General features: G+C 34.8%; 1 protein-coding gene across 1 annotated transcript in view; it reads right to left on the bottom strand.

The window, feature by feature from the left end:
* Positions 1–14,338, bottom strand: part of ADAMTS19 (ADAM metallopeptidase with thrombospondin type 1 motif 19) — a 274,154-nt gene that overhangs the window by 194,627 nt on the left and 65,189 nt on the right. The window contains exons 4-6 of the mRNA XM_037802030.1: positions 13,691–13,863; positions 12,061–12,144; positions 11,242–11,399 (exon numbers count right to left, since the gene is read on the bottom strand). Of these exons, the coding sequence (XP_037657958.1) occupies positions 11,242–11,399; positions 12,061–12,144; positions 13,691–13,863 (415 nt within the window). The remainder of the gene's footprint in view (positions 1–11,241; positions 11,400–12,060; positions 12,145–13,690; positions 13,864–14,338) is intronic.

Here is a 14,338-nt window from a genome sequence, read left to right as displayed (position 1 = left end):
CAGAAACACGCCCCACATACAGGGCAGGCAACACCAACTACACACGCAAGCTTGGTACACCAATTGGGCCCCACAAGACTCACTCCCCCACTCACCAAAAAGGCTAAGCAGGGGAGATCTGGCTTGTGGAGAACAGGTGGCTCGTGGACGCCACCTGCTGGTTAGTTAGAGAAAGTGTACTCCACGAAGCTGTAGATCTGATAAATTAGAGATAAGGACTTCAACTGGTCTACAAACCCTAAAAGAACCCTATCAAGTTCAGCAAATGCCACGAGGCCAAAAACAACAGAAAATTATAAAGCATATGAAAAAACCAGACGATATGGATAACCCAAGCCCAAGCACCCAAATCAAAAGACCAGAAGAGACACAGCACCTAGAGCAGCTACTCAAAGAACTAAAGATGAACAATGAGACCATAGTACGGGATATGAAGGAAATCAAGAAGACCCTAGAAGAGCATAAAGAAGACATTGCAAGACTAAATAAAAAAATGGATGATCTTATGGAAATTAAAGAAACTGTTGACCAAATTAAAAAGATTCTGGACACTCATAGTACAAGACTAGAGGAAGTTGAACAACGAATCAGTGACCTGGAAGATGACAGAATGGAAAATGAAAGCATAAAAGAAAGAATGGGGAAAAAAATTGAAAAACTCGAAATGGACCTCAGGGATATGATAGATAATATGAAACGTCCAAATATAAGACTCATTGGTGTCCCAGAAGGGGAAGAAAAGGGTAAAGGTCTAGGAAGAGTATTCAAAGAAATTGTTGGGGAAAACTTCCCAAATCTTCTAAACAACATAAATACACAAATCATAAATGCTCAGTGAACCCCAAATAGAATAAATCCAAATAAACCCACTCCGAGACATATACTGATCACACTGTCAAACATAGAAGAGAAGGAGCAAGTTCTGAAAGCAGCAAGAGAAAAGCAATTCACCACATACAAAGGAAACAGCATAAGACTAAGTAGTGACTACTCAGCAGCCACCATGGAGGCAAGAAGGCAGTGGCACGATATATTTAAAATTCTGAGTGAGAGGAATTTCCAGCCAAGAATACTTTATCCAGCAAAGCTCTCCTTCAAATTTGAGGGAGAGCTTAAATTTTTCACAGACAAAGAAATGCTGAGAGAATTTGCTAACAAGAGACCTGCCCTACTGGAGATACTAAAGGGAGCCCTACAGACAGAGAAACAAAGACAGGACAGAGAGACTTGGAGAAAGGTTCAGTACTAAAGAGATTCGGTATGGGTACAATAAAGGATATTAATAGAGAGAGGGAAAAATATGGCAAACATAATCCAAAGGATAAGATGGCCGATTCAAGAAATGCCTTCACGGTTTTAACGTTGAATGTAAATGGATTAAACTCCCCAATTAAAAGATATAGATTCACAGAATGGATCAAAAAAAATGAACCATCAATATGTTGCATACAAGAGACTCATCTTAGACACAGGGACACAAAGAAACTGAAAGTGAAAGGATGGAAAAAAATATTTCATGCAAGCTACAGCCAAAAGAAAGCAGGTGTAGCAATATTAATCTCAGATAAAATAGACTTCAAATGCAGGGATGTTTTGAGAGACAAAGAAGGCCACTACATACTAATAAAAGGGGCAATTCAGCAAGAAGAAATAACAATCGTAAATGTCTATGCACCCAATCAAGGTGCCACAAAATACATGAGAGAAACATTGGCAAAACTAAAGGAAGCAATTGATGTTTCCACAATAATTGTGGGAGACTTCAACACATCACTCTCTCCTATAGATAGATCAACCAGACAGAAGACCAATAAGGAAATTGAAAACCTAAACAATCTGATAAATGAATTAGATTTAACAGACATCTACAGGACATTACATCCCAAATCACCAGGATACACATACTTTTCTAGTGCTCACGGAACTTTCTCCAGAATAGATCATATGCTGGGACATAAAACAAGCCTCAATAAATTTAAAAAGATTGAAATTATTCAAAGCACATTCTCTGACCACAATGGAATACAATTAGAAGTCAATAACCATCAGAGTCTTAGAAAATTCACGAATACCTGGAGGTTAAACAACACACTCCTAAACAATCAGTGGGTTAAAGAAGAAATAGCAAGAGAAATTGCTAAATATATAGAGACGAACGAAAATGAGAACACAACATACCAAAACCTATGGGATGCAGCAAAAGCAGTGCTAAGGGGGAAATTTATAGCACTAAACGCATATATTAAAAAGGAAGAAAGAGCCAAAATCAAAGAACTAATGGATCAACTGAAGAAGCTAGAAAATGAACAGCAAACCAATCCTAAACCAAGTACAAGAAAAGAAATAACAAGGATTAAAGCAGAAATAAATGACATAGAGAACAAAAAAAACAATAGAGAGGATAAATATCACCAAAAGTTGGTTCTTTGAGAAGATCAACAAGATTGACAAGCCCCTAGCTAGACTGACAAAATCAAAAAGAGAGAAGACCCATATAAACAAAATAATTAATGAAAAAGGTGACATAACTGCAGATCCTGAAGAAATTAAAAAAATTATAAGAGGATATTATGAACAACTGTATGGCAACAAACTGGATAATGTAGAAGAAATGGACAATTTCCTGGAAACATATGAACAACCTAGACTGACCAGAGAAGAAATAGAAGACCTCAACCAACCCATCACAAGCAAAGAGATCCAATCAGTCATCAAAAATCTTCCCACAAATAAATGCCCAGGGCCAGATGGCTTCACAGGGGAATTCTACCAAACTTTCCAGAAAGAACTGACACCAATCTTACTCAAACTCTTTCAAAACATTGAAAAAAATGGAACACTACCTAACTCATTTTATGAAGCTAACATCAATCTAATACCAAAACCAGGCAAAGATGCTACAAAAAAGGAAAACTACCGGCCAATCTCCCTAATGAATATAGATGCAAAAATCCTCAACAAAATACTGGCAAATCGAATCCAAAGACACATTAAAAAAATCATACACCATGACCAAGTGGGGTTCATTCCAGGCATGCAAGGATGGTTCAACATAAGAAAAACAATCAATGTATTACAACACATTAAAAACTCGAAAGGGAAAAATCAATTGATCATCTCAATAGATGCTGAAAAAGCATTTGACAAAATCCAACATCCCTTTTTGATAAAAACACTTCAAAAGGTAGGAATTGAAGGAAACTTCCTCAACATGATAAAGAGCATATATGAAAAACCCACAGCCAGCATAGTACTCAATGGTGAGAGACTGAAAGCCTTCCCTCTAAGATCAGGAACAAGACAAGGATGCCCGCTGTCACCACTGTTATTCAACATTGTGCTGGAAGTGCTAGCCAGGGCAATCCGGCAAGACAAAGAAATAAAAGGCATCCAAGTTGGAAAAGAAGAAGTAAAACTGTCATTGTTTGCAGATGATATGATCTTATATCTAGAAAACCCTGAGAAATCAACGATACACCTACTAGAGCTAATAAACAAATTTAGCAAAGTAGCGGGATACAAGATTAATGCACATAAGTCGGTAATGTTTCTATATGCTAGAAATGAACAAACTGAAGAGACACTCAAGAAAAAGATACCATTTTCAATAGCAACTAAAAAAATCAAGTACCTAGGAATAAACTTAACCAAAGATGTAAAAGACCTATACAAAGAAAATTACATAACTCTACTAAAAGAAATAGAAGGGGACCTTAAAAGATGGAAAAATATTCCATGTTCATGGATAGGAAGGCTAAATGTCATTAAGATGTCAATTCTACCCAAACTCATCTACAGATTCAATGCAATCCCAATCAAAATTCCAACAACCTACTTTGCAGACTTGGAAAAGCTAGTTATCAAATTTATTTGGAAAGGGAAGATGCCTCGAATTGCTAAAGACACTCTAAAAAAGAAAAACGAAGTGGGAGGACTTACACTCCCTGACTTTGAAGCTTATTATAAAGCCACAGTTGCCAAAACAGCATGGTACTGGCACAAAGATAGACATATAGATCAATGGAATTGAATTGAGAATTCAGAGATAGACCCTCAGATCTATGGCCGACTGATCTTTGATAAGGCCCCCAAAGTCACCGAACTGAGCCATAATGGTCTTTTCAACAAATGGGGCTGGAAGAGTTGGATATCCATATCCAAAAGAATGAAAGAGGACCCCTACCTCACCCCCTACACAAAAATTAACTCAAAATGGACCAAAGATCTCAATATAAAAGAAAGTACCATAAAACTCCTAGAAGATAATGTAGGAAAACATCTTCAAGACCTTGTATTAGGAGGCCACTTCCTAGACTTTACACCCAAAGCACAAGCAACAAAAGAGAAAATAGATAAATGGGAACTCCTCAAGCTTAGAAGTTTCTGCACCTCAAAGGAGTTTCTCAAAAAGGTAAAGAGGCAGCCAACTCAATGGGAAAAAATTTTTGGAAACCATGTATCTGACAAAAGACTGATATCTTGCATATACAAAGAAATCCTACAACTCAATGACAATAGTACAGACAGCCCAATTATAAAATGGGCAAAAGATATGAAAAGACAGTTCTCTGAAGAGGAAATACAAATGGCCAAGAAACACATGAAAAAATGTTCAGCTTCACTAGCTATTAGAGAGATGCAAATTAAAACCACAATGAGATACCATCTAACACCGGTTAGAATGGCTGCCATTAAACAAACAGGAATCTACAAATGCTGGAGGGGATGTGGAGAAATTGGAACTCTTATTCATTGTTGGTGGGACTGTATAATGGTTCAGCCACTCTGGAAGTCAGTCTGGCAGTTCCTTAGAAAACTAGATATAGAGCTACCATTCGATCCAGAGATTGCACTTCTCGGTATATACCCGGAAGATCGGAAAGCAGTGACACGAACAGATATCTGCACGCCAATGTTCATAGCAGCATTATTCACAATTGCCAAGAGATGGAAACAACCCAAATGTCCTTCAATAGATGAGTGGATAAATAAAATGTGGTATATACACACGATGGAATACTACGCGGCAGTAAGAAGGAACGATGTGGTGAAACATATGACAACATGGATGAACCTTGAAGACATAATGCTGAGCGAAATAAGCCAGGCACAAAAAGAGAAATATTATATGCTACCACTAATGTGAACTTTGAAAAACGTAAAACAAATGGTTTATAATGTAGAATGTAGGGGAACTAGCAGTAGAGAGCAATTAAGGAAGGGGGAACAATAATCCAAGAAGAACAGATAAGCTATTTAACGTTCTGGGGATGCCCAGAAATGACTATGGTCTGTTAATTTCTGATGGATGTAGTAGGAACAAGTTCACTGAAATGTTGCTATATTATGTAACTTTCTTGGGGTAAAGTAGGAACATGTTGGAAGTTAAGCAGTTATCTTAGGTTAGTTGTCTTTTTCTTACTCCCTTGTTATGGTCTCTTTGAAATGTTCTTTTATTGTATGTTTGTTTTCTTTTTAACTTTTTTTTTCATACAGTTGATTTAAAAAAGAAGGGAAAGTTAAAAAAAAAAAAAAAGAAAAAAGACAAACAAGGAAAAAAAAAAAAAAAAAGATGTAGTGCCCCCTTGAGGAGCCTGTGGAGAATGCAGGGGTATTCGCCTACCCCACCTCCATGGTTGCTAACATGACCACAGACATAGGGGACTGGTGGTTTGATGGGTTGAGCCCTCTACCATAAGTTTTACTCTTGGGAAGATGGTTGCTGCAAAGGAGAGGCTAGGCCTCCCTGTATTTGTGCCTAAGAGTCTCCTCCTGAATGCCTCTTTGTTGCTCAGATGTGGCCCTCTCTCTCTGGCTAAGCCAACTTGAAAGGTGAAATCACTGCCCTCCCCCCTACGTGGGATCAGACACCCAGGGAAGTGAATCTCCCTGGCAACGTGGAATATGACTCCCGGGGAGGAATGTAGACCCGGCATCGTGGGACAGAGAACATCTTCTTGACCAAAAGGGGGATGTGAAAGGAAATGAAATAAGCTTCAGTGGCAGAGAGATTCCAAAACGAGCCGAGAGATCACTCTGGTGGGCACTCTTACGCACACTTTAGACAACCTTTTTTAGGTTCTAAAGAATTGGGGTAGCTGGTGGTGGATACCTGAAACTATTAAACTACAACCCAGAACCCATGAATCTCGAAGACAGTTGTATAAAAATGTAGCTTATGAGGGGTGACAGTGGGATTGGGAATGCCATAAGGACCAAACTCCACTTTGTCTAGTTTATGGATGGATGTGTAGAAAAGTAGGGGAAGCAAACAAACAGACAAAGGTACCCAGTGTTCTTTTTTACTTCAATTGCTCTTTTTCACTCTAATTATTATTCTTGTTATTTTTGTGTGTGTGCTAATGAAGGTGTCAGGGATTGATTTAGGTGATGAATGTACAACTATGTAATGGTACTGTAAACAATCGAAAGTACAATTTGTTTTGTATGACTGCGTGGTATGTGAATATATCTCAATAAAATGATGATTAAAAAAAAATAAAATAAAATAAAACCAAACAAGAGCTAAATTAACCTGAAAGAAAGGAATAATCAGGTAGTTTATAAATTATTTGAAAACATTAGTATATCTGACTATTTGAAAAAAGTTAATTGTGTTTTTTCTTTTCTTTATCATTGTGTAGCTACAGATCCAATATACTAACAGAATTTAAGAGGCAAGGTAGTCCAGAATGAATTATTACAAGGTAGACTTACATACTTCTAGACAAATAAAACATTTCAAGTTTCAATATTTTATTGAACTCCTCAGTGAAGTGACAGTGAAAATCTCAGGGCAAAGCAGGCAGACTCTAAGGAATTAGAAAGCGTATATTAGGAAATAAATTTTCACTGGATGTAGAGAGCTTACAGAAAAAAGAAGAAAATATTTTTTTCTCAGTTCCCTCATCAGAAATTTTACATATCATTTTCTCATTTAAATTAAGCCATAGCAAAATGCAAGTATTGTTGGTACTATTTTTAAAATGAGAAAACTGATGTGTACATAGGATATGTAAAATGTTTAAGTTCACTTAGCAAAGAACTGGAAGATCCAGTATCGTATTTCATGTCTGCTGGACTTCAGGGTCAATGCTACTTTAACCTGTTCATAAAAATACTACTAGTAATATTTAGTATATTAAACTTTAATCCCATAAACATTTCTCAAACTTTAGAGAATGGCTTCAGCAATAATACATAATTGTTAAATATGTCTAAGATAATCTGGGATGGAAGTAGAATTTTATAAAAATAAAAGTGAGTTTTAACCATGGGTTGACAAAACTATCAATATAAAAATGGATATAAGATAAGATACAACAAAAGACATCTCTGACAGTGTCTTCCACATGAAAAACGTTTGCAAAGGACTTTATACAATTATTTACATTTGAAAAAAATACAAGAATGTCCACTATATGCCAGTTATTATACAAGACGTAATCATATTCTTTATCCTGTACTATTATCCATATTTTGTTGACAATAACGAGACTCTGAGAGATTAAACAGCAAAAGATCACATAGGTCATATCCATCTGATCATCAAATTTTGACAGGTTTCCCTATTTAGTCTCTCTCTGTCTTCATCAACAATGAAGCACACACAAATATCTTTCACGTGGACAACTGCATTAATCTTCTAAACAGGTGATGGACATCAATCTTGCTCTATTTTTGTACTATTCTCCTTAATGCAGCCACAATGACAATATTCTTTAAACACAATTCTAATTATGTCAACTCCTTGCATAAATATATAAAATAACTTGTTCTAAGATGAGGAAAAAATTCTTATTATAGCTTATAAGGTTCTGCATAATCTGCATTTAATAATCATAAATAACAATTTATAAATTATATGTTATAAATAATAATTTGCCTTTAATAAAATGCACACAATTTAAGTGAGAAGATGTATAAACTCTTGTACTCAAAGCGAGATATAGATATATGGTTATGTACATGTATAATGTGTATGTACATCATCACCACAAGAATTCTACGCATGCTCATTTCAGTCATTCTCCCATTCTCCAACCAGGCAATACATGACATAATTTCTATCAACATAGATTAATTTTGCCTGCTCTAGAACTCCATATAAATAGAATCATCCTTCTGATCTCTTTTTTTATCTGGCTTCTTTCATTCAGTATAATGTTCTTGATAAGCTTCCATGGTGAAGAATATTCAGTTGCCCGAATATGCAACCATATCTCCATTAACCAGTAAATAGACATGTAAACTGTTTAATTTTTAGAAATTATGAATAAAGCTGATATAAAATTCAAATAAAAATTTTTTTGTGAAAGTGTTCTCATTTTTAAATACTTAGGAGCGGAATTGTTGAGTTACTTATTAAATGAATGTTTAACCATCAACTGGTACAACTATTTTCCAAAGCGGTGGAACCATGTTATAACCCTGCCAACAATCAAGGAGTATTCCACAGCTTCATTGTCACTGAGTATTTCCATTTTTTAAAATTGTAGCCACACAAGTGGATGCAGATTTCATTTGCATTTTCCTAATAATTAATGATGGTGGACATCTCTTCATGTGGATATTTATATTCCTTCTTTTTTTATTATTGAGTTTTAAGAGTTTTATATATTTATACATGTACCACTGATTCTTGTTATTCACATGTAGTTTATATTCTATAAAGTCTCCACAAACACAGATTTAGCCAATACTGAGTCACTGCTCCTAAGGGAAATGATGCTTCTAGGTTCTTTTCATTTGCATATAAATATTAGAATCAACCTGTCAATTTCTGCAAACAAAGTCTTAAGAGATTTTGATTTGGACTGTCTTGAATCTATAAATTAACTTGGGAAGAATAGACATCTAATAATATTGCTTCCAAAGAATGAACTTTCATTTACATCTTTAGTTTCTCTCAATAGTTCTTTGTGATTTTCCTTAAAGGCTTGGCACAAATGTTTTTAAAATTATTCTGAAGCATTGTATGGTTTTGGATGTTTTAATTTTTTCCTAGTGTTCATTGCCAGTATATATAAATACAATTGACTTTTATAAGTTGACTTTACATTCTGTGATCTTCCAAAATCCAGTTATAAATATCAGCAAGTATTTTTTTTTTTGCTAGATTCCTTAGAATTTACTATGTATTGTCATACCATCTATGAAGAAAAACAATTTTTCTTCTTTCTTCTCGATATTTACACCTATCTTTTCATTTTCTTGCCTTATTGTACTTGTTTGATCTTCAGTACAATAGTGAATAGAAGTGGTAAGGTGCTGGTAAGGTGCACATCCTTGTCTTGCTCCCAATATTACAGAGAAAGCATTCAAGTTTTCACCATTAAACTTAACGTTGGCTGTAGAGTCCTTGTAGAAACCCTTCCTTATACTAAGAAAGCACTCTTAAGAAATCAAAAATAATTCTTGGTTGATGGTTTTTTTTTTTTTTAATGTTTTTCTTTAGTATATTAGAGATATACCATGCGCCTAGGTCTTTAACTCATTTATTTTTTCACCAAATTTGGGAACTTTCTGACATTTTTGTTCAAATAATATTTATTAACCGTTCTCACTCTCTTCTCCTGAATTCAATTACATCCATATTAATATTCTAAATCAACATCTAGGCCATCTCAGGGTCCGTTCCTGTTGACTACTTCTTTCCTTGACCACGTTTTCCTGTTCCTTTCCTTGGCTAATTTTTATCAAGCTCTAGACATTGTGGATGACATATTGTCGAGACTAAGGATTCCACCTTCCTCTTTCTATGAGTAAGTTAAATCATTAGCTGATCACTTTGAACTTTTGAATGTGTGAGTTTATTCTTGGTAGGGAGGATCTATCAAAAGACCAAGATATTTCCCAAAGTCTTCTAAATCACTGGGACTCATCATCCAAACTGTCTCCCCTGATAATCTTACTGCAGCGTGGTTTCAGGCTTTGTTAGGGCAGGTCAAGATAAGGCAGATCCCTGCGATATGGTACTTCTTTTCAGACACTACCTTTTATTTTCTCAGCTAAATGTCAGGATTGTTGGCAAGGTATTCATAAGATTGTTCCACTCTGGTGGCCTGAAACAGCTTAATCTGAAATCTGTTTTTCAATCGGTACTCCACAGCAGCAGTACTTTGGTAAACTTTGGGCAGTTTCTCTCTGTATATATTTAGATAAGACCTTGACAAGTTCTTGCAGATGATCCCCACATGGGATTCTTGGCTTGTATGCCTTTACAGCACCCTCTTTTCTGGTGCACTGCTCCAGAGAATCAAGACATTTCAGCTGCTCTAATTTCTGATTTCTGCCTCCTAACATCAGCAGACCACTCTGCTCTACCAGGAATCTAGCTTGCTGTTGATAAATTGTCCCCAGGCAAAAAGGTGGGTTGACTGTGGGTCACCTAATACATTTCCCTTCTTTCAGAGATTTCATTGCCTATTGTCCAATGAATGAATGCAGTTGCTTTAAATATAATTTCTATCTTATGGTTGTTTATCACAGGAGGGGTAAGTCCAGTAGCAGCAGGACATAAGCTAAAAGTGGAAGTCCAGGTTGTGCCCTTACTTATAAGATTTTTGTTCATCTTTATGAATGATTTATAACTAGTGTGGTTTTAATATGATTCATTATCAAGAAGCTATCATTAATTCAATAGACTTACTACAGAAATTTAAGTTTCCAAATTTAAGTTCTGTGATGTGAAATAACACTAATTGTTACTAAAGTTAAATAGTTAGTACACAATGAATGGTGAATTACTTTTGAATAATTATGAATATAGAGTACACTGTTGCTCACTGTGTCACCTTATATATTTACATATTATGCTTAATGCTATATTATATGTTTGTGAGTCATGCAGACATTCATAACATAGCAGATTAGCTAGAGATTTCATTGAAAATGTTTTTTCAGATGGAACCAGAAAGTTTGTCAATTATTGATTTAACATATTGGGTTACTTTAAATGGTGATAACAGAAAAACATACGGTTTATATTCATAATACTGAAGGTACACCAGAATTCACCATAGTTTTAACTGATTATCAATGTCTGTGTCTTATACATCAAAAATTGATGAAAAAAATTTTTTTAAATTAACCAACGAAATGTTTTGTCTGTTCAGAAATCAATGATAACAAAAATGGAATCCAAAATCTGGACTAAAAATGTTATGTTAAATAATGAATAGAATTTATTGTATTGCCATCAAATTAAGACTGTCCTTTAATTGGTTTGGGAAAAATTACCTTGTTATAAGTATAGCTGCATCCACTGAAGTCATGTCTTCTCCCCAGTTTATTGACATCTCTAAATGTATATCATTCTTTTTGCCAAATTCTTCATGTTGCCATTTACAAAAACTCTCTAGCATTTTCTCTCCATGGTGCCCAATATATAGATCTGCCTGCAAAAGGAGGTATTTCAATTCAAGGCAAATTATTCTCACCATACAAACAATTAAAAACTAAAGGAACTTCTTGAATTACTAAAGCAGACTGCTGGTCACGACATTAATTAGAATCTGGAAGACATGCAGATGTGATTTAGCCTGAATTGAAAATCATAAAACTTTGTGAAAGTACAATGTTGCAAAATCTGCTTAATGCTTTTCTTAAAAAGGAGAAAACTTTAAGAATGTGGAACTTTTAGACTTAAATAACTCATTATTTCTATGATTTAAAAATAAAAGTGTCAGTTAAACAGCATGCCAAAATGATGGCACAGAATATTGTTTATTTAAAATGAATTGAAGATAAATGTTATAAAATTGCATGTTTAAATAGGAAAGTAAAAGTGTCATTAGAACTGACTTTTAAAAATTTCATTCTGGAAAGTTAAGTTTTGCTGTCAGGATCCTTGGAAAATAAGGGTATTCCATTTTTGGAATAAAATTGAGGTATTAACCAAAACTAAAGGCCAGTTTTATGTATACTTTAAGTGACTCAGTAGTTATTTTTGAGTTTTAAGTCAGTAAAAATTGTATCCCTAACATTCCCTTTACTCAAAAATATCTGAACATAACTTCTCACCCACTTAATTGAATAAAAAACTCAAGACTTTCTTACTGGAGTTTCATGGAGCAGAATAAGCTTTATCACACGGAGATTGACCTGCACACCAAGACTCTTGTGTTGGAAAAGGTTAAAAACCTAAAAACAAAAATTAAAATTCTAAAATGAACCTGAAAACATCTTAAATTTTAAAGTCCAAACATGGCAGAAGTTTCAATTTAGCTGAGAACACTAGAAAAAATATTTACATTATTTTAAAATGAGCTTAATAAGCAATAATGCCTTAGCTAATTCATTTTAGATACTAAGAAATTTAGACCTAGAATTCTGTGAGATACTTATTGCAACTCTGATAGTCTAGGCATTTCTCTTGGGATGAGAGGGAAGACTGGATCTTTTCATGATACTGCATACAGGGATTTTTAGTAACTAGCCCACATGAATGCCAGTGCCCTCCTTTCTTCTGAGAAACAGTTCTGAAAACGTATCTTGCTTTTTCCATCTCCCGATATATTCATCAGAGTCCTTTTCCTCTCCCAAGCCTGGCTGTTTCATGGGAATTGGTTTTCAAAGCTCCACCCTTCAAAGATGCCCATGAAGACAACCTCGCAGGCTACTGTTGCTTAGTAGTTTTAACCCATTGTTATGACTGGTTTTCCCAAAACGTGATATGTGTAGCAATACTGGAAAGCAAGGTAAAAATTTAATGTGGTACCTTGATTTTTAAAAAACTTGGTATTTATTACATTTGTATTAGAAAATATGTAATTGGGACACCAAACCCATTATCTCAGAGATATTATTACTTAGAAGAGAACAAATTTGGAGGCTACATTTGCATACTCTACGCAGAACACTGGTGGAGTGTTCAGGTGATGTGGATAGAAATGAATGCCCACTAGAAAAGCAAACAACTGTAGCAAAAATAGTAACAAAATATACTTATTCCTTGAGTCAATGGTTCTTGCCCTGACTTATATAGTAACAGGATTTATAAATGGATATTTGCATTTGGCTCTTATTCCTATTTAGTGCCCCCTGGGATCCATACTTCAGTACATCCTTCTAATTCTGCTTTCCCAACAGAGTATGTAATTAAATAAATCAAAGGATTCATTTGATAGTAAGCATCTGTAAGATACTGGATTCAAACTAGATTTCTGCAGTCCATAAACTGTCTCCTGAAGTTAGCTATATGAGATTCAGCTGTTAAAACTTACACTATTAGGTCATACTCTGACACCCAGTGTTACATTCTTATATGAGACCAACCTGCCATCTTTGTTCCACCCCAAAACTGATCTACAGTGCTTTTCTTGGGGTCATGCAAACAATGAATATTGCAACATTTCTGTGAATTTATTTAAATGACTTTTTTAAAAAGAGAGTGAAGAGGACACAAAAACAGAGAGTAAAGAATAATAGTTTTGCCACATCAAAACTAAAAATGAAGGGTTTTGTTTTTTTGTTTGTTTGTTTACGAGAAGATGTGAATCATTTTGATATCTCTCTTGAAATGGTTCCATTTGGTATATCTAAAGTAATTTTTAATGATGCTCAAAAAAAAAAAAAAAAAAAGGAATAGTAATGAGAAATTTTAAAGAACTTCATTATAAATACTCACACATTTCTTCCTTAGAGTTTTCTTGAAAAAATTCCAAGCGCACTTTTAAAGTTTGCCTACCATATTTAAGATGGTTAGAATGAATCTCCTGGCTGCATCTGCTCCATGATAGGAAACCATTGCTGGGTCTGCAACCACTACAGTTTCTATGTTGTATTCTTGAGGTAATTTGTATGAATATCGTTTCCCTCTTCCACTTTCTGATATTTTTTTAGATCTAGGTCTTCCTTTATCTGCAACACAGAAATGAATTTTTAAATCCACATCCACCTTGGCAAAGTGAATCATATGAATCATTCCTTTTTTCAGTAATCTAAAAAATGTTCATTGACACCAACATTCACTAATGGTGGAATGATGAGCAAAAACAAACAAATTCCCTACACATACGGAATCTAAAAGGGCATCTGGATTTGGACTATGGCTTTGTAATCAGATAGACCTGACTTCTGCCATTTATTAGCTCTGTCATTCAGGGAAACTGTCATCACCCTCTCAGTCTCAGTTTCCTCATCTATAAAATAGATGACCTATTTTCTAGAGTTGTTGATGGTTTATAACAAGATCACATAAGCAAAATTTCTAGCTCCATACAAAGAAAAAAGTTCAATAAATAAGAGAAACTACCACCTTCTTTTTAAAACAGTGATGATACAAAGGTTTACATGCAAGTGCCTGAAATGACTTCCAAGACATCCTAATCTCAGT

Source organism: Choloepus didactylus, chromosome 13, assembly GCF_015220235.1.
Source record: "Choloepus didactylus isolate mChoDid1 chromosome 13, mChoDid1.pri, whole genome shotgun sequence".
NCBI classification, from domain to species: Eukaryota; Metazoa; Chordata; class Mammalia; order Pilosa; family Megalonychidae; genus Choloepus; species Choloepus didactylus.
This window is presented reverse-complemented; position numbering and strand designations above follow the sequence as displayed.